Source organism: Radiomyces spectabilis (genome assembly GCF_025331425.1).
Source record: "Radiomyces spectabilis strain NRRL 2753 chromosome Unknown BYT42scaffold_3, whole genome shotgun sequence".
NCBI lineage: Eukaryota > Fungi > Mucoromycota > Mucoromycetes > Mucorales > Radiomycetaceae > Radiomyces > Radiomyces spectabilis.
The window spans coordinates 1,235,960-1,252,321 of record NW_026251928.1 but is presented as its reverse complement, the minus strand read 5'-3'; the positions used below and the strand labels follow the sequence as shown (position 1 = coordinate 1,252,321).

The following is a 16,362-nucleotide window of genomic DNA, read 5'->3' as shown; positions in this document are numbered from 1 at the left end:
CGTGGCTAGTATTTTGATGGATCCGTAACTGAAGATCCGGGTCTTGTCTTTTTGGTGAGCAAGGAGGGAATGCACGCCATGACGTGATGGGTTGGCCAAAGCTTTTTTCTTTCGTAGCGTGTTACGGAATTGAATATAAATATTATTTGGAATAGTTTAGATTATACATGTAAGTGGTCAACACAGATAAAATGGTTCGATCATTCATCTGAGAATGCAAAAAAGGAAAATGGAACAAAATTGACACAAATAGCAATTTGTAAAAAAATAATTCAGGAACGAGATGCTGGGATAGGTTGCAATTTGACGGGTTGCAATGTAGGTTGGGGTAAAAAAAGACGAGGGGACGTGGAAAACCAAAAAAGAAAAAAAAAAGATGGTATTACAAGACAGCTTGGTGTTGAATCAATGATATGTTAATGATAGCGATCGGATGGAGATTGTTTGGCTGTTTCCCAAAACACGGTGATTTCCCCATCCCCTACAGTGGAATGGGTACCGCCTGCACCGCTGTGAAACGATGTCCAACTGGCGGTCTTGTACTGTCTTGAATCACGTTCGTTTGACGCTGGACTGAGATATTCACGAGATGCATTCGTTGAAGTCGCAGCTTCATTCAGTGGCGGCGGGCCCGAAGAAGTCGGTTCGAGTTCTATTTCTGGTTGATCTTTGTCGTCGTGGTTATCCTTGTTGTCCTTGTTGTTGTTGTCAATAACGGTGCGGACGGATCGTTTTCGGGTGATACCTCCTTCTTTTTTCGTAATGGTATTAATACGGACCATGGTTGGCTTGGCACGTACAACGTGGATGGGCTGGGCATCTGCCGATTCTAGACTGACTACCGAGCTATCGGCATTGAGCGCGGTTTTGGAACCGGTTGTTCGTACGGAAGCCGTACGTTGAACACCCCCCGCCTCCGTTGCCGTATCTGCCTGCTGATTTTTGCGTACCGAAACGGCTCGTCGTATTTGCACTTTGTCTTCGTCATCGGAATCCTCGAGAATTAGTGGCTCACGAGACGTACCGGAAGGCGGTGCGTAGGTGTGCAGGTTATCGTATTTTGTCACTTTGACCGATGACGATCGATTCAGGAAAGCGTCCTGGGATGTGGGTCTTGCAGGCGGCGATGGAAGAATATTCAGTGAACGACGAATGACGGCGTTGGCCGGTTGGGTGGGTGAGGAAGCATCAAAGCGAGGAATGTGAAGTGAAGAGGCGCACAGAAACAGGGGCGTGGGTGCGAATGGGTCGCCGATTGAAGTAACGGTGGGATTGGACTCCTACGAAAACCCCATTTTAGTCAGTTAGTACACCCATCGTCTCTCATGGTTTCATTTCCGACGGTTACGGAACAAGTATATTTTTTTTTCTTCATGCATGACAGCAGTAGCTGATCAAACAAAAGGAACTTTGATACAATACCTTTAACCATGGATCGTGGCTGGTGGGAGTGACGGGTGCAGGGGAAGTTTTGGGTGAGAAGACGGCCGACACCGGTGGCATCAAGGACGCAGGGTCAAAACGTGGCGAAGCGTCGGCATGTTTAATTTTGTGATGTTTCGCTCGTTTCCGTCGCTTTATAAATACAAAGCCAACGATCGTCGCAGAAACCAATGCCATGCCAACCAGACCGGTGATCAAGCCGGCCATCAGGGCCGTTTTCGGTTTACTTTCAGAGGCAGAGGCACGTTGCTGCGAGACGGACATTCCCAGGGACTGAATATTGACACATTGGGATAGTGGGCATTCGCCGCACACTCTGATGATGTCCAACACACAACGTTCGGAAGGGCCGCAAGTCGGTTCGCAGCGTGCTCGACAATTCTTGGGTTGACACGAATTTTGCGCCGTGAGTATTTTATGATCTGCAAGCAAAATGAGTGCATTGTTACAATGACAACGTGCTCTTTCTTTTCGCTCACCATCAACAGTTGCCATGGAAGGAGACTATATTCAGTTCAAAAACGCCAAAAAGAGCAAGAGTAACAACAATAACAACGAACCCAAAAAAAAAGTAACAAGAAAAAAAAAGGAGGCGAAGCGTGGAGAGATCGACGGCTTAATCCCATTGTGACGAGTAGCATTTTTTTTTTTTTTCATCTCCAAACCAAACGTAACCAATCAACTAGTGTAATTTGGAGGATCCCGATCCCACATTCCAGGACCCAAATTATAACCAGCTTTCGGGCTCCCGCGGAGATTCTGGTGCCTGTCAACAAGTCATAACACCATCTGTAAGTTGTTCTTTACAGTTACGAATAAAGCAAACTGTTCAGTGAACTAATACTAGAAATGTATGCTCTCGTCGCTTAAAAGTTGGGTTCACGTAAAGCGAGACAAGGTCTCGGTACGAGTACAAACACCGACAAAAAAAGATGGTGTGTCTAGTAAGCGTAGTCGTAAAAAATGTCGCAGGGGGATCATATTCCTTTCAACCTATGTAGATAATACCTTGCGATGTGGCCAGTGTTATCATGACTGTCGTAAAAGCAATGCATGACGATGCCTTGAAATACATAATCGAGCATACAATACTATCGTATCATATGCCCTACCATGAATGCAAATATACATCATCAGTGTCATTATCGATTATGGAATCAATGTTTGCGTGTCATAATACAATTGACAGTTTGTAAGGGTCATAAACATGCTTTTTTTTTCACCGTTACAGTATCTTTATTTGAGATGGGATTTCTGTACCATAAAAGAAGCTGCAAAGACAGGTGTCGTTCGTTCGCAGAGTTGCATGGCGATAAATCGCTAGATAGAGCATGGCTATTTTTTTCATTTTACGCCATATGATAAACTACCGACAATATGCGGCCTTTCAAAGGCGAAGGCATAGGGTGACTTTGGTCGATTTCGACCTTTATCTTTTTCATTTAAATGAAGCATTCCCAACCTTACTGATCAACTTTTTGTGCTATTAAGCAATGGCCTTACAGCAAGGTGAGCAATGCTGAACACCATGTGTGAGTAACTGATGGCTTTTTTTTCCCTTCTCTGGTCGAGTATTGCACGATACATATGCAAGCTGTATCTCACAGTGACAAAAGCGCATAAGACATTTTATGGATAAATGGCATAATTATTCATGTTTTTGTGATTTGTCATTCACAATGGAAATAATCAACTTTTTCAATGACGGTATAACCCACCATTGCCCCAAAACCAGCACACCCACTATAGCCAATACAATTTTATATACCTGGTGAAATAGAAATCCCGCGTATAAATTCTCCAAAACTACAGACAAATAGCATTAGACAAGTGGTTACTTTTCTTTTTTTTTTCTTTTTCTTTTTTGACAAGAAATACTACGTACCAATGTCATACACCACTGGAGTGTATTCAACCAATGGGATATTGGACACACCGGTATAGTTTGCTTCCACTAGAACCCATTTGGTCAGTGTGCTTTGGGTAGCAGTTTTCACTGCTTTGGGATTCAGAGGAAAGTCGGGATGATTCAAGGCGTCACATGGATCGAGGAGCGAAACTGAGAAATCGGCAGGTGTCTACATCATGGACGTTAGAAAAAAAAAACACGCATAGGCCAGTTGCGGTTTTGCTGGTATCTTACAATAGCAGGATACGATATTCGGCATTCATAGCTAGCGTCACTTTGCAGATCTTTCAGTTGATACCAGTGTTTTGATGCCGTTACGGCCGGATTCGGAGGGTCATGGAAAGGGATAATGGCGTTTTGCAAACGTGTGTACGGTGGCGAGAGAATGGGGACTTTATCGGTTTGTATGCTTGCTATTTCCGTTAAAGAACATGTGGAACGGGTGGGATGAACGGTAAAGATAAGTTTTTCTGTATTTGCAAGTACGCCAAGTGCTGATAGAGCGAGCAGAAAGCATGCATAATACACTTGCATGGTTAAAGATGCGAAATAAAAAAACTCCCCCCCATTCTGGCACGGATGTGTGTGGCTTGTGACACACCCAAGATTCCGCGCGTGGAAAATGTGTATGCCCGCTCGTACCGCCCGACTCATTGGAACTTTATTATCGCCAAATGTCTTCGAGAGCATTACGCCGACTACAAAAGCAACAACTGCAAGAGTTAGACCATGCTAGTCATAGCGAAGACGACTCATCAGAAGAGGAAGCTCCACCACCCAAAGCCCAGAATTTGTTCGACTTGGTAATACAAGAAAGCCTCTCCACCGCAGCAAACATGCGTGAATGCTGATATCATGCCGTTAGTTGAATGAAGACCAAGACGATGACGATGCAAATGATACGGACAATGCAGACGAAACAGATGCAATGAACGATGAACCCGTAGCTGAAAAGAAACCAAAAGTGGTACCGCGAGAACACGACGAAGAGGAAGAGAAAGTGAGTGCGGATATGGTTTAGATTTACTTTGGAAATACCAGGCTGAGATACTTTCTTCAGTCTCCTAGTACTGCGCAGGTCGTTAAATCGAGTAAAAAAAACAAGAAGAAAAAAAAGAAGGGAAAAGCTCAGGCTCAAGCTCAAGCCGTCAAGAGCCATGCTTCCTCAAAGAAAGATATTGCGGACATGAGTTGGGAAGAATTCGATGATGTCTTGAAGGAGATCGGTGGCAGGTAAGTTCTTATAGCCAATCGGTTCGAAGTATCGAGCTTTTAACGTATAGCTTAGTTCACAGCCGGATAATGCGGGTTCGACAAAGGAGGAGGACACGGAGAATGCCGATGAACGCTGCCGTTTGCTGTCAGTTAATCAACGTTATTTGGATGCGGAAGCCGAAATGAAGCGCCTGTTTGGATCTCGCGTAGTGAATAGTGAGAATCGAACCGCCGGAAGGTATTGATTCACTGGGAATTCTCTGGATCCGTTTGCCGAAACTCACCTGGTTCATCATGTAGAGTTTTGAAACGTTCCAAATTAAGTACACCCAAAGTGGATTGGCCACCTTACAAAAAACAAGGATTGTCAATGTCGTTGATTGAAAACAAACCAGGCAAGCCAAAGCGTTCAAGCCATGAAGGGCGAAAAAAGGACAAAAGGAAAGATTAATTTTAATAATGAATAGGTTCATCCTATTATGCATTCACGCACTCCGAGGAGTATCAGGATGCGCAGCTCGAATTTTTGAATTGTGTGGCATCGCACGACCCAAATGCTCTGATGTTCCTGACTCACCATCATCCTTATCATGTGGATGGTTTACTTCAAGTCTCTGAGGTAGCCAAACACAGCGGTGATCATACAGTGGCTGGTGAATGCATTGGTATTTATCCTAAGGAAATTCCGGTAATGAAATGTTCATCGTTATTAACATTGCTGTAGAACGTGCCCTTTATGCTTGTGAGCGAGCTTTCCATCCTCACTTTTCGCTGTCCTCTGGCACGTCCAGACTTTCATACCAGCGATCTGAGAACCGGTACGATTTATATCCTTGTTATCGCTTATTTTGTCATGCTAACGCAGCTAGGCGATCGACGATTTTAGATCCTTCTTCCTTGCCATTTTCCGTCACATTCAATTTTTGACCCGCCGTGGGTGCTGGCGAACCGCCTTTGAATTCAATAAGCTGTTGTTCAGGTAAAAAGTCATGGATGGCCAGAGGGAATGTGGGCAGTGATTAACCCACGAGTGTTTGTCTGTTAGTCTGGATCCCACTGCCGACCCCACAGGCGCCTTGTTATCCATTGATTATTATGCATTGAATGCCAAAGATTACGGTTATTTGTTACGAATGATATCGCATTGGAAAACCGATGCGTCAATCTACCCTGGCGCCTTGGATGATTTACCCAACTTTGCCTTTTCCGGAGCTTATGCCAAGTTCAAGTTGGCGCAAACCAAAGACAATGTATCTGAGGAAGACAGCTCTGCCATGCTAAAGGAAGCGATTAAGAAATTCCCTCAGTTTACACCTCGTTTGTTGCAAAAGCTCGGCGAATCCGATCCATTAGTATCTCAGGTTCAAGAAACGTAAATATTTTTGCTCTCTTTAATGGCTGCCTTGGTATAGCTGACATTTTGGTCGTATTAGCATCAATGACCCTTACTTGGACCTACTCCTCTGGTTGGCCGTGGAAAGGAATCATGAACTTTGGAAAGAGCCAGAGGTAGGTGTTAAAGTGCCTTTAAAAAAAATAGGAGCCTTGGGATCTGACTGAACATTTTTTATGCTGCGCTGTTTTACAGGTATTGCAGTGGCTGAAGCAGACGGCTCACCAAGTAAAGGCTCAAGACGACCTGGCTTATCAACAAGTGCGATGCAGTGAAAACCGTGATATTCCGTTGAATGTGTGTCGTCATGTCATCATGTCCGAAATTCGCAAGTGTCTTTCTTACCTACCGACGTCCGTCACTGGCACCGATTACCATATGTATGACCCTCTTCCACCGCCGGATTCTGTATCAGGTTACGATATCAACGACAGAATTCGCAGGGGTCACGGAAGCGGGGCACAAGCTGCGCCTACAGGAATTCTGGCCAGAATCCAAAATTTCCTCGATGGTATGGGAGGCAATGTCTCTCCGGAAACGGCTGACCAAATCCGTGAAATGATGGCCGAGGTACGGCGTCGTATGGATACGCTCCCAGGCACTTTTCCCGATCTCCAAGACTACGAGGAAGATGAAAGGTATGATCCTCCATCAGGTTCTGATCTCTGTCAATATGGCTGCTGACATTGTTCACGTAGTGGCGAAACACCTGCAAACCCAGAGCAGCTTGATTTTGACTACCTTGACGAGGTAGCGGCCGAAGAACTGGCTATGCAAAGAGCTTTGGCAGAGGAATATGAGCGAAATGATAGTCATAACAACCATAATAATGACGACCGTAGATCAAACACTGAATAGATGCAAAAGAATAACAACACCGTCTTTTCGACCTGATGTTTTTCTATTGATAAAAGCAATGCGTTGCAAAGAGGCTATGTACAGAGAAATCACAAAGTGTAACGTTGGTTCTATTTCTTCATCTTGGTTTCGGTGAATAAGACGTGCTGCTTCACTGTGGTCGAAAGAGAAGTGAACAAAATATGAGTTAGAAAACAACGCGTTTATCAATTGCATTGGGCGCCTCACGTACCAACAGGATCGTATTTCATCATGGACAACTTGGGATTGATTCTGGGACGAGCCTTGATGTAGTTATAGCCAGTGCCGGCGGTGGACAACATCTTTACGAGAATGACTCTTGCTTTTGCCTTTTTTGCCATGATCTGTAGGAGAACAACCGTTGTTTGTTAATAGAGCACTCTCATCGGCATTCAACTGCGGATTCACTACCTAGAGTTTTGCTTCAATCACAGATTACAGAAAACAACCTGAAAGCGCACCCCTCGTCTTGTTTTTTGTTGCCGTCAAATGAATAGCAAGTCACACAGGGCCGCCGACTGCCAATCAATTTTTGCGGATTTGCTGTATTTGCTGTTTCCCCGCTGAATCCTCATTATCTCGGAATGGGTGACAACGAACGCAGATCCACCATTATTCATCATACAAAATGATACATAGATGTATACAATAACCATTTGGTCAATCAATATAGAGTAGCTTCTTGTTTTTCACCTTTATCTCGGCCCATGCATCGCTTTAACTTAACAGATCTCGTTGCTCTATTAAAAAAGGGTAAGCTTTCATCACTTCAATGGTCATGAGCCTTGCCATTTGTTCTTTTACCTTATTTCTGCCTTATGCTACCGCGCCTGCAGACCTAATACTCACCCATTTCAAGTAACAGCTTTTTTTTTTCTCGTTTGTTTTTTTTGCTGTCTGATCGGCAGTCGGGTTTGGACATTTTGCGCAAATTTCAAATAACAGTCCCACCGAAGCAACGCTAAGCTCCGCCATGAACAATGCCTGTGTGGGTAAACAGCGGGTTTCCTTCAGCATCATGAATCAAGCTGCCAGAGGTTCACGAGTCGTCTTTGGTAAGCATGCTGGAACGCAACAAACAACATTACGCTTATGTTAACCTTGCTGTTGACCATATTAGTGGGCAATATTCCTTTTGAGCTCACAGAGGAACAGCTCATTGACGTGTTCAAGGAAGTCGGACCTGTAGCGTCTTTTCGGTAAATGAAGCCGATCTACTTGTCTTTGCTGAATAAACTTGTTCATTTTGCATCTTTTTCCTTAGTTTATTATTTGATCGTGAAAGCGGACGACCGAAAGGTTATGGATTTTGCGAGTTTTATGGTAATGCTTGGAAAAACACGATCGATACATTTATCCAAATCATCTTACACCGATCTTTCCCACAGATGCCGAAACAGCTGCAAGTGCCGTACGCAATCTAAACGATTATGAAGTTGGCGGTAGACAGTTGAGAGTTGATTATGCCGCCATGGACGATCACCAGCGTTCGGCCGGTCCACACAATAAGCACGCACCACAACAGCCAACCCCATCACAGCATGCCCCACCTCCGATGCCACAGGTAAGACCATCACTATTTCATCGTACATGGGATAGGGAATTGTGATGACTCATTTCTGTAATAACATCTCAAAAGGCGAGAGGAAACGCCATGTCTCCAGGACCAGCGGCTGGTAAACCCGGGGCTGCGCCTGTATCCTCCGTGGTCGAAATTTCAAAAGTGCTTGCTTCCATGAGTCCCCAAGATTTGTTCACCTTGATGAGTCAGATGAAGGTAAGTTGATTACTTCTTTTAAATCATGTTACTGGTATATAGCAGAGTGCTTATATGGAAGAAACAGCAAATGTGTTTTGAAAAACCGGATGCTGCACGTGATTTCTTAACGGCCAACCCTCAAGTATCGTATGCGTTATTTCAGGCCATGGTGATGATGAATATTGTGGATCCAAATATTATTACTGTAAGTGACGAGACTGGTATGACAGAGAGGAGGAATAGACACTCAACATCTATTTGCATGGTCGCTTTTTTATAGAGAATCATGAGTAGTCCTGCTGTACCTGCTGCGCCTGCTCCCGCGGCTGCTGCTTCACCTGTCGTCAATGTTGCCACCCCTCCTCCTGCCGTCATGCAAACGCCCGTTCAGCCTTCCATGCCACCCATGCCAACCATGCCAGTTATTCCTCCGTCACAACCACCGCAACCCCCCGTGAATCATACTATGCCATTCCCTGCTGCCGGTTCTCCCGCACCGCAAGCTCCGCCTCTTGGTAAGTCATCATGGTCATCAGTAGAATTGAGACCATTTTCTAATACCAAAATTGTGTAGGTGATATCGCAGAACAACAAAAGGCGTTATTGATGCAAGTGTTGCAGCTAACCGAAGAACAAATCAACGCGCTTCCACCCGAGCATCGCGAACAAATTCGACTATTGGTAAATTTTTCTTTGCACAAAAAATGTCGGATCGATATCTGCGTGGGTTGCTAATCATTGATACTGGTTTTCTGCAATACAGAAAGCGCAATTGGGTGGACAGTCCTAAAAAACCCCTCTTATTTCACGTATTTCACTGATTGTCCTTTGTTGGCTCGTTTTTCCAATTTCGCTTGACGTTTGGATTTGGCTGCTTCCGGTGCGGCGCCTTCCGATCCCATTCCACCGCTGCCAAGATAGGACATGATCATTGGAACGCATTTATACAATGCATACGCCGGAATCTAGAAAAAAAAATAACATCAATTGATACATCATCCAATAAAAACTATTTCCCAATGTTCTTACCACAAGGTAAGCGAACCAGAACTTGTTGGAGATGAACGCGGTGGTCAAGTGGACAAACCAAGTCACATAAATGATATCGAACATGTAACTATGCAAAATCCCATCTTTTGAGCCAACTTGAAAAAAAAAATGCTATTCAGCACAAATTATTTTTCTTACGCTGTCAATCCTTCTGCGTTGAGATCATCACCACTGGATCGCAACGATCCACTCGCGTCATAGCTCGGTCGACCCGATGATTCCAGAACACTGTAAAAGAACATACTCAAACCGCCGGTACAGACATATAACACAAGCTGCGAAATGGTAAACGATGACCAGTGATAAATGGCCCGCCATAAGATGTAGATAGCCTAGAATGACTCGTCAATACCAAAACGCGATCATCCAAGAATTCCACCGAGGTTTTACTTACATTCACAATGAGGAAGCCTTTTTGCAGATTGGCCAACGTACGCTTATTGGCCGCGGCAATCTTTTTTGATGAAGCGTTTGCCTAGCGAGCGTTTTAGCCAATTCTGATGAACGGTTGAGGGTGAGCTTTTTTTTTTTTTTTTTACCATGAGGAAAAGATTGTAAAGTATAGACATTGCGGGTTTCAGTTCGCACAAGCTTTCCTCCAGTAATAATTCAAAGTCCGCAATAAAACGCGGTAGCACGGTGCGCTTTTGACCCTCTTTTAATTCAATAAACCGGATTTTGCTTGAGTTGTAGCCGAGCCATATAAGAACATCAGCTTATTTCATCAGCATTCGCGGGTGATGCACATCGAGCGATACCTTTCTGTATACAAGAAAAAAAAAAGTACGTTTGCTTGCGACATGAGTCCACAGAATCTTCATAAGACATACACAGAATCTGGTTTATAGCTTCATACTAATGCCCGCATCATATCTATTCAAGTATGTGAAACTGGCAATGTCTTGCCATTGTTGATGCTGCGCAAAAAGCCGACCCTCACGAGAATTTTATCTAAATTACACGGCTAAAAATTAAACAGAGTTCAACTGAATGCACTGCAGCACACTATAAATCATAGCAGCAAATTCCTCACCACGATGAATAATGTAATAGCTGAGACCTGTGTATCTACGGTAGGTATGGTTGTTGACAGTGAGTAAGTCCTTCTGTGTATAAAGCCGTTCCCACCAGAGTTCATGATAAGGTAGTTAACATGTCCACAAATAAAGAAATACTTGATTTTTCCGGTTTATAATAGTAAAAGCACTGTTCAACCATACGCGACATGGAAAGTATAGTAGGTAATAATGCTTTTGAAGGATATGTTTGTATGCAAGGCACATGTGCACGGTCAGGGCACAAGAAACTAAGTAGCTATTATGCACATTGTTGCTTTCCCGATCAACCGTTGCATCCATGGGCGGAGAATGAAGTTGGTCCATTGATTGAAAAAACAAAAAAAGGTTCCACTGAGCGTTACACATCCAGTTGATGGCTATTTTTGAGAAGCTTTCGGGATTGGCTCAACGAGCAAAAGAGCATGGTATATCGAAATCCGTCATTGCAAAGGACAAGCGCTTAGAACAATCACTGTCAACGAACATCACTCAGGACAATGTCGCGCTGGCCCACGTGAGTTGCATCAAGCTCCAATTCCCAGCCAGTGTCTCACTATCGTTCTCCCTAGATGTCAACGTACGGCATGCCCAATCTCGCATCGGCTATTGCTTTTGATCCTTGGACGGGTCTTTTAGCCGTTTGTAGGTTGCGTTTTGTTACAAAAGAATAATGCTCAGAGCTAATAATTGGGCTTTCACAACAGCCGGATCTTCTCCGTGTTTCATACAGGTGTTTGGTAAAGGCGTGTCGGCCAAGATCCCTTTACCAAGTAATACGCCCGTTAAATATATGCATTTCAAGATGGGCTGCCCTTTGCTTATCGTGATTGATCGCAAAAATACAATTATCACGATCGACCTGAAAACGAAACGTGTGCACCACGTCGTGCCTGTGGAAGCGATCGTCACCAGTTATGAATATTGTGTCGGTACTGACTGGCTTTGTCTTGGCTTAGTGGATGGCCGTGTCCAATTCTTTGACGTGGAGTTGGGGATCTTTGCCGATTATCAAACACCGAACTTGATGCTTCCCGAAAATCAACCAGCCGCAGCCGATCCAACGACCGAAAAGTTCAAATCGCAAAGTATCGTGGTGTGCCTTCAGATCCATCCTACCGATCTCCATCTTTTGCTGGTGGGATACGAGACTGCCGTTTTTTTGTGGGATCTGCGAGAGCGGGCGGTGAAACGCGTGTTTTCCTTTGAACCCGGTGAGATCGAAATCCGATTAACCTGTGTGATCTGGAGTCCATCCGGTCATCGCTTCATGGCAGGTTACGACGACGGGTCGCTGCGGCTGTGGGATATGCGATCGCCGCGTCAGCCCCTCACCTCTCGAAAATTGCTTCCAACGAGTGGATCAACCGACGACAATGTGCCTATTTATCGCCTTGCGTGGTACGTCGATACCTCACTTGATAGTTCCTATTTGCTGGTGGCAGGTGGCTCCCGGGACTTTCTCGGTCTCCATTCACTGGAATTTGATTTGGAACAAGATGGCCAGGAAGCACAAAAACAGTCGTTCATTTGCTCGTCCAACGAAGTCGACGACTTTATCATGTTGAGCCGGGATGCGTATTTTCTGGGAATGCGGGACCCCTACGGTGTCCTTATCCTTTCCTGCGACGGCTCCGTCCGAGGTTTTACATTCGATCACAGTTATTCTTCGCTCTTGTTACCAGCGCCTTTGGAAATGCTCATCCCGCCCGTGCTGTTTGCGCGTCATATTCCCATGCTACCTGAAGAGTCTTTCAGAACCCTTACCAGTGTTGTCGACCCTCACGTGAAATACTTACCACTCACTGGCGGCAGCGCAGGAAGAGACCATGTGTATCGGATTCCTTCCAACGATCTGTTGACGACGATCCACGTGGGTGAAATCATCAAATTCTGGGATGCTTCTTTTACTGCCTTAAAACCTCTGCCTTATTTAACCATCGATACCAAAGCGGCTTTAGCCAACACCAAGGCGCATATCCAGTGCATCAATCTCAACCAATGGACCAACGACTTTTCCGTTGGTTTCGATAATGGCACCATTTTTGTATACCAATTCCACTTGGTTGAGAACCAACAGCACGAACCCGCGCATAACGATGCTTTTCTAGCCAGTTGTGATGATACCCTCAAAGAATTAGGCGACTTGTTGCAGGAAATGGAAGCCCCCTTGGAGGACGATTCGCAGACGGATGAACTACAGCAGAACAATGTTGCGCCGTCTGCAGACAATCCACTGAACGAACCTGAGCAATCAGGGACGGCCAATACTCCCGAAGAAGCCTCCGACCTTCTCCATACCATTCACATATCCCACATTGATTCCCCGCATCGCGCACCGGGTTACTACCCTAAACTCAAGATACAAACAGACGGAGATTCCATTACTCACTTGACCAGCTATCGAGCTCACCTGTAAGGCTACCCACCGCATTGATGCATCATTTAATTCACGACAGGCTCCTCATTGCTTGATAGGTTGGCATTTGCAACTACGGGAGGAAAAGTGCATGTTATCGATTTACGTAGTTCGCAAACTTTGTTCACCATTGATATGAAAGGTAAAAATAGCGCTTTTAACTTGCCAAGGTATTTTGCTTACTTACAAAGGATGCAATTAGCATATATTATGGAAACGAAAGCAAAACAAAAAGATGAACTGGAAGAAGTGCCAATCGATGTAAAGATCCGTATTCTCAAACTGTACAACACATATTCTCCTAGTAGTTGTAAGAAGCGTGAACAATTTACCATGGTTGCCCTTTTAACTCATCAAGTGAATTAGTGGTCCGTACAGAAATCTCGCTTTATATTGCACTGGACAGCGGTTATGTATACCAGAAATCGCTTACTGCCGACGATGAGATTTGCCTTGTGACCAAGTCCCAGGATATGCCGCTGAATTTATTTATCATTGATGCGGAAGGAGGGGAGCAGAAATCAGAGTATGCCAATGCGGACGACAAAGACGATCATCAGCAAGGAACCAATCCTTTCGAAACCGACGCCAATTTACATAACGAGTCCGTTGACGCCCCCGATTGCATGTCGCTACACAGCAGATCGAGCCAGTCGACCAAAGAATCCAAAAAAAGCAAGGGCAAAGAACCACAAAAACAAGGTTCAGTAGATAGCATCAAAAAGAAGGCACAACCTCGGCTGCAACGCACACTGTCTCCTTTGGAATTCCATCCTCAACCCGTGCCGCATTACGTGGTCGTCATTTACCAGCATCTTATCCATGTTTTACTGAGCGGATACAATTTTCCACTCTACCGATTTGATATACGACGACTGGATGAAGAACCGTCCGACGAAACCATTCTGTGCAGTCAAATAACAACGGCAGAAGGTATGGCGGACGATTTGCGACAATTCTATCATGATAATTTTTCTTAACCGTAATAATAGGAAGCACCTGCCTCAGCTTACTGCTTGCTACTGGGCGCATCGTTTTGCTTTCTCTTCCCACTTTGAAAGTCATTGCTGAAACAACATTAACACATCCGTTGACGCGAGCTCACGAGTCATCCATCACTCCGGATGGTCGAATAATGACATGGACAGCGAAATACGAACTAGAACAAGATCTCTTTTTGTTAAACAATGGGTTGTAAGTATCATGAAAACAAGCAGGCGGCCTTTATCAGCTATACTAAAAATCCGGTTGCCACAGACCATTCGGCAACTCGGTGATTCTATATAACAAAAACATACAGATTCCTCCTCACCCAGCCTCTGCTGGCACTTCGAAACAAAAGAAATCATGGATCAGTACAGTGGCCGATGCATTCTCAAAGGATACCATGACAATGGCAGAATTTGACGCTATAAGTATGATAATTCAGGGAATCCAACCCATTTGTTTTTTTTCTTACTGATCGCGGTGTCTATTTTAGTGGGTAAACAAATACCAGCTGCATCCGATCCGCCGGCCCATGCATCTGGTCGTCAACCACCGCAATGTGATACCTCTGAAAGCGGTGAACCCAGTGGATCTACTAATGTATTCAAGGAACTAGCCAACAAAATGAATGAACGTGGAGACAAGCTCAATCAGCTGGAACACAAGTTCCAGGATATGAATCAAGCGTCGGGCGACTTTTTGAAAGCGGTGCGTGATTACAACGAAAGGCAAGCACGCAAAAAATGGTGGGAATTTTAGAAAAAAGCATGTATCATAAGAAAATATATCCTCTGAAAGCAATCTTTTTAATTGACATGGTCAACCACCACCGCAATGTTCGCATACAATCTTATACAGTCATTTGTTCGATTCAAATCCTTCCAGAGACTCTCTAGTTATATAAAACCGGGATTCTTTTACAAAAAGACTATGCCAAATTCAATACATGGTTCAATTTTACCGGATCCAAAGGCAAAAACAAGCAGTGCGATGTATACAACAGATGGTTGGTGCTTGAAATTATGTAATCCAAATATTGGATTATCTTGGTGCTAGGTATTCGTCGTCGTCTTCATCGGCAGTTTCACCAGCTTGACGGGTGAAAATAACCGGCCTGGCTTGTCCCATGAATCCCGTAAGTGCAACGGTTCGCATATTTCGATTTGCGTTCACGTCACGATTCCAGTTCTTGTTGCAAATCTGGCACTTGAGGACGCGGAACAGTGAAGCATCCACCTGCCGGCTCTTACGTTTTGTAGAGTTTTCTGGCCGCAGAAAGAGCACACCTGGGAGAAAAGAAAAAAAAAGGGAAAAGATGAGTAAATCCTGATGCCCCTTATCTCGCATTTTCAGTATTTACTTGAGACGTATTAAACTCGTTGATCTTAAGTAGTATGAGCCGTCCTTCGTGCTCCGCTTGCTTCAACAGTCTTGCCAACTTCTTCCCGCCCGTGACAAAAATAGTGACCATTTGGTGGTACTTATGCTGTTTGCGATATTTTCTTTTGGGAGTTTGTGATCGGAGAAGAGGTTTTTGTGTACGAAATTTTGTAACAGAGATTTGATAGAAGAAGTTTTGGGACGTAAGCGTCTCTGAGTATGATACGTGTGTTTCTGTACGTGTGTATGTATAAGTGTGTGTATGTGCGTACATTGCGGTATAGGAAGAAAAGAAATATTGAAAGCGCCGATAGCTGCTGTTATGGCCCTTCTTAATTTTCCAAGGTCCCAATGTGATCAGGTGGTCACAGTGAAACTTGATATTTGTGTCGGTAGATGCAGTTTGACTATCCTGTGATAAAATATCATGTCAAAGCAAAACCAGCAATCCTGTTACGGTCTGCTGGTTTTTGTTTTCGCATTCTGTATACTGTGCGCAGTTGACGGCAATTGTAAGACAAAGCAAGAATATTATTGAGCGATCGTTGTTCATAATAAGCAGAAGATGTTACGGCGAGCATGAAGATTATCAGAGAGGCAAATAGATGATTTCAATCATTGATTCGGAGTTAATTTTTGGTTTGATGGAAGGGAAAAATAAGACGCATCAATGTTATCATTGCATAAGAAACACGGGCTGGTTTGATTTGATTTCATGCCCTTTCGTCGGCACCGAACCGTATTGAACAGCGACATGTAAATAAATGCAGAAGGACCTGTACTTTACTGATTGATCAAAGATTGGCAAAGTCTACACTATTATTTTATAAATTCTGCAGTAGCTGTTGGAAGATACAGAAAGTTGTCATGAGT

The 16,362-nt window shown here is 44.3% G+C and overlaps 8 protein-coding genes across 8 annotated transcripts; 4 read left to right on the top strand and 4 right to left on the bottom strand.

The window, feature by feature from the left end:
* Positions 1–116: 116 nt before the first annotated feature.
* Positions 117–2,097, bottom strand: BYT42DRAFT_559956 (uncharacterized protein). The gene is made up of 3 exons (XM_051567189.1): positions 1,923–2,097; positions 1,423–1,865; positions 117–1,280 (listed from the first exon to the last, which is right to left on the bottom strand). The coding sequence occupies exons 1-3, from the start codon at positions 1,936–1,938 to the stop codon at positions 417–419; spliced, it is 1,323 nt and encodes a 440-aa protein (XP_051426213.1). The 5' UTR covers positions 1,939–2,097; the 3' UTR covers positions 117–416.
* Positions 2,098–3,044: 947 nt separating this feature from the next.
* On the bottom strand, positions 3,045–3,886 carry BYT42DRAFT_559949 (uncharacterized protein; the record flags this gene model as incomplete). The annotated part of the gene is made up of 3 exons (XM_051567188.1): positions 3,045–3,249; positions 3,329–3,521; positions 3,587–3,886. 3 exons carry the CDS (start codon positions 3,884–3,886, stop codon positions 3,092–3,094), a joined length of 651 nt encoding a protein of 216 aa, XP_051426212.1. The 3' UTR covers positions 3,045–3,091.
* Positions 3,887–6,853, top strand: BYT42DRAFT_602934 (transcriptional repressor TCF25-domain-containing protein). Its single transcript, XM_051571064.1, has 12 exons — positions 3,887–4,155; positions 4,218–4,352; positions 4,413–4,585; positions 4,641–4,805; positions 4,868–4,962; positions 5,035–5,232; positions 5,292–5,385; positions 5,454–5,546; positions 5,613–5,939; positions 6,001–6,076; positions 6,156–6,598; positions 6,659–6,853. Exons 1-12 carry the CDS (start codon positions 4,027–4,029, stop codon positions 6,816–6,818), a joined length of 2,088 nt encoding a protein of 695 aa, XP_051426211.1. The 5' UTR covers positions 3,887–4,026; the 3' UTR covers positions 6,819–6,853.
* A 75-nt stretch (positions 6,854–6,928) lies between these two features.
* Positions 6,929–7,180, bottom strand: BYT42DRAFT_592354 (50S ribosomal protein L33; the record flags this gene model as incomplete). The annotated part of the gene is made up of 2 exons (XM_051570610.1): positions 6,929–6,972; positions 7,051–7,180. The coding sequence occupies 2 exons, from the start codon at positions 7,178–7,180 to the stop codon at positions 6,929–6,931; spliced, it is 174 nt and encodes a 57-aa protein (XP_051426210.1).
* A 677-nt stretch (positions 7,181–7,857) lies between these two features.
* Positions 7,858–9,333, top strand: BYT42DRAFT_492362 (uncharacterized protein; the record flags this gene model as incomplete). Its single annotated transcript, XM_051564145.1, has 8 exons — positions 7,858–7,894; positions 7,960–8,038; positions 8,104–8,162; positions 8,228–8,444; positions 8,484–8,616; positions 8,684–8,803; positions 8,879–9,083; positions 9,185–9,333. The coding sequence occupies 8 exons, from the start codon at positions 7,858–7,860 to the stop codon at positions 9,331–9,333; spliced, it is 999 nt and encodes a 332-aa protein (XP_051426209.1).
* Positions 9,334–9,398: 65 nt separating this feature from the next.
* Positions 9,399–10,217, bottom strand: BYT42DRAFT_611451 (uncharacterized protein; the record flags this gene model as incomplete). Its single annotated transcript, XM_051571503.1, has 5 exons — positions 9,399–9,563; positions 9,628–9,715; positions 9,787–9,980; positions 10,043–10,123; positions 10,188–10,217. The coding sequence occupies 5 exons, from the start codon at positions 10,215–10,217 to the stop codon at positions 9,399–9,401; spliced, it is 558 nt and encodes a 185-aa protein (XP_051426208.1).
* An 862-nt stretch (positions 10,218–11,079) lies between these two features.
* BYT42DRAFT_492245 (WD40-repeat-containing domain protein) lies at positions 11,080–13,122 on the top strand (the record flags this gene model as incomplete). The annotated part of the gene is made up of 3 exons (XM_051564137.1): positions 11,080–11,220; positions 11,276–11,348; positions 11,450–13,122. 3 exons carry the CDS (start codon positions 11,080–11,082, stop codon positions 13,120–13,122), a joined length of 1,887 nt encoding a protein of 628 aa, XP_051426207.1.
* A 626-nt stretch (positions 13,123–13,748) lies between these two features.
* BYT42DRAFT_491657 (uncharacterized protein) lies at positions 13,749–14,868 on the top strand (the record flags this gene model as incomplete). Its single annotated transcript, XM_051564095.1, has 4 exons — positions 13,749–14,055; positions 14,115–14,316; positions 14,380–14,537; positions 14,603–14,868. The coding sequence occupies 4 exons, from the start codon at positions 13,749–13,751 to the stop codon at positions 14,866–14,868; spliced, it is 933 nt and encodes a 310-aa protein (XP_051426206.1).
* Between the last annotated feature and the right edge of the window lie 1,494 nt (positions 14,869–16,362).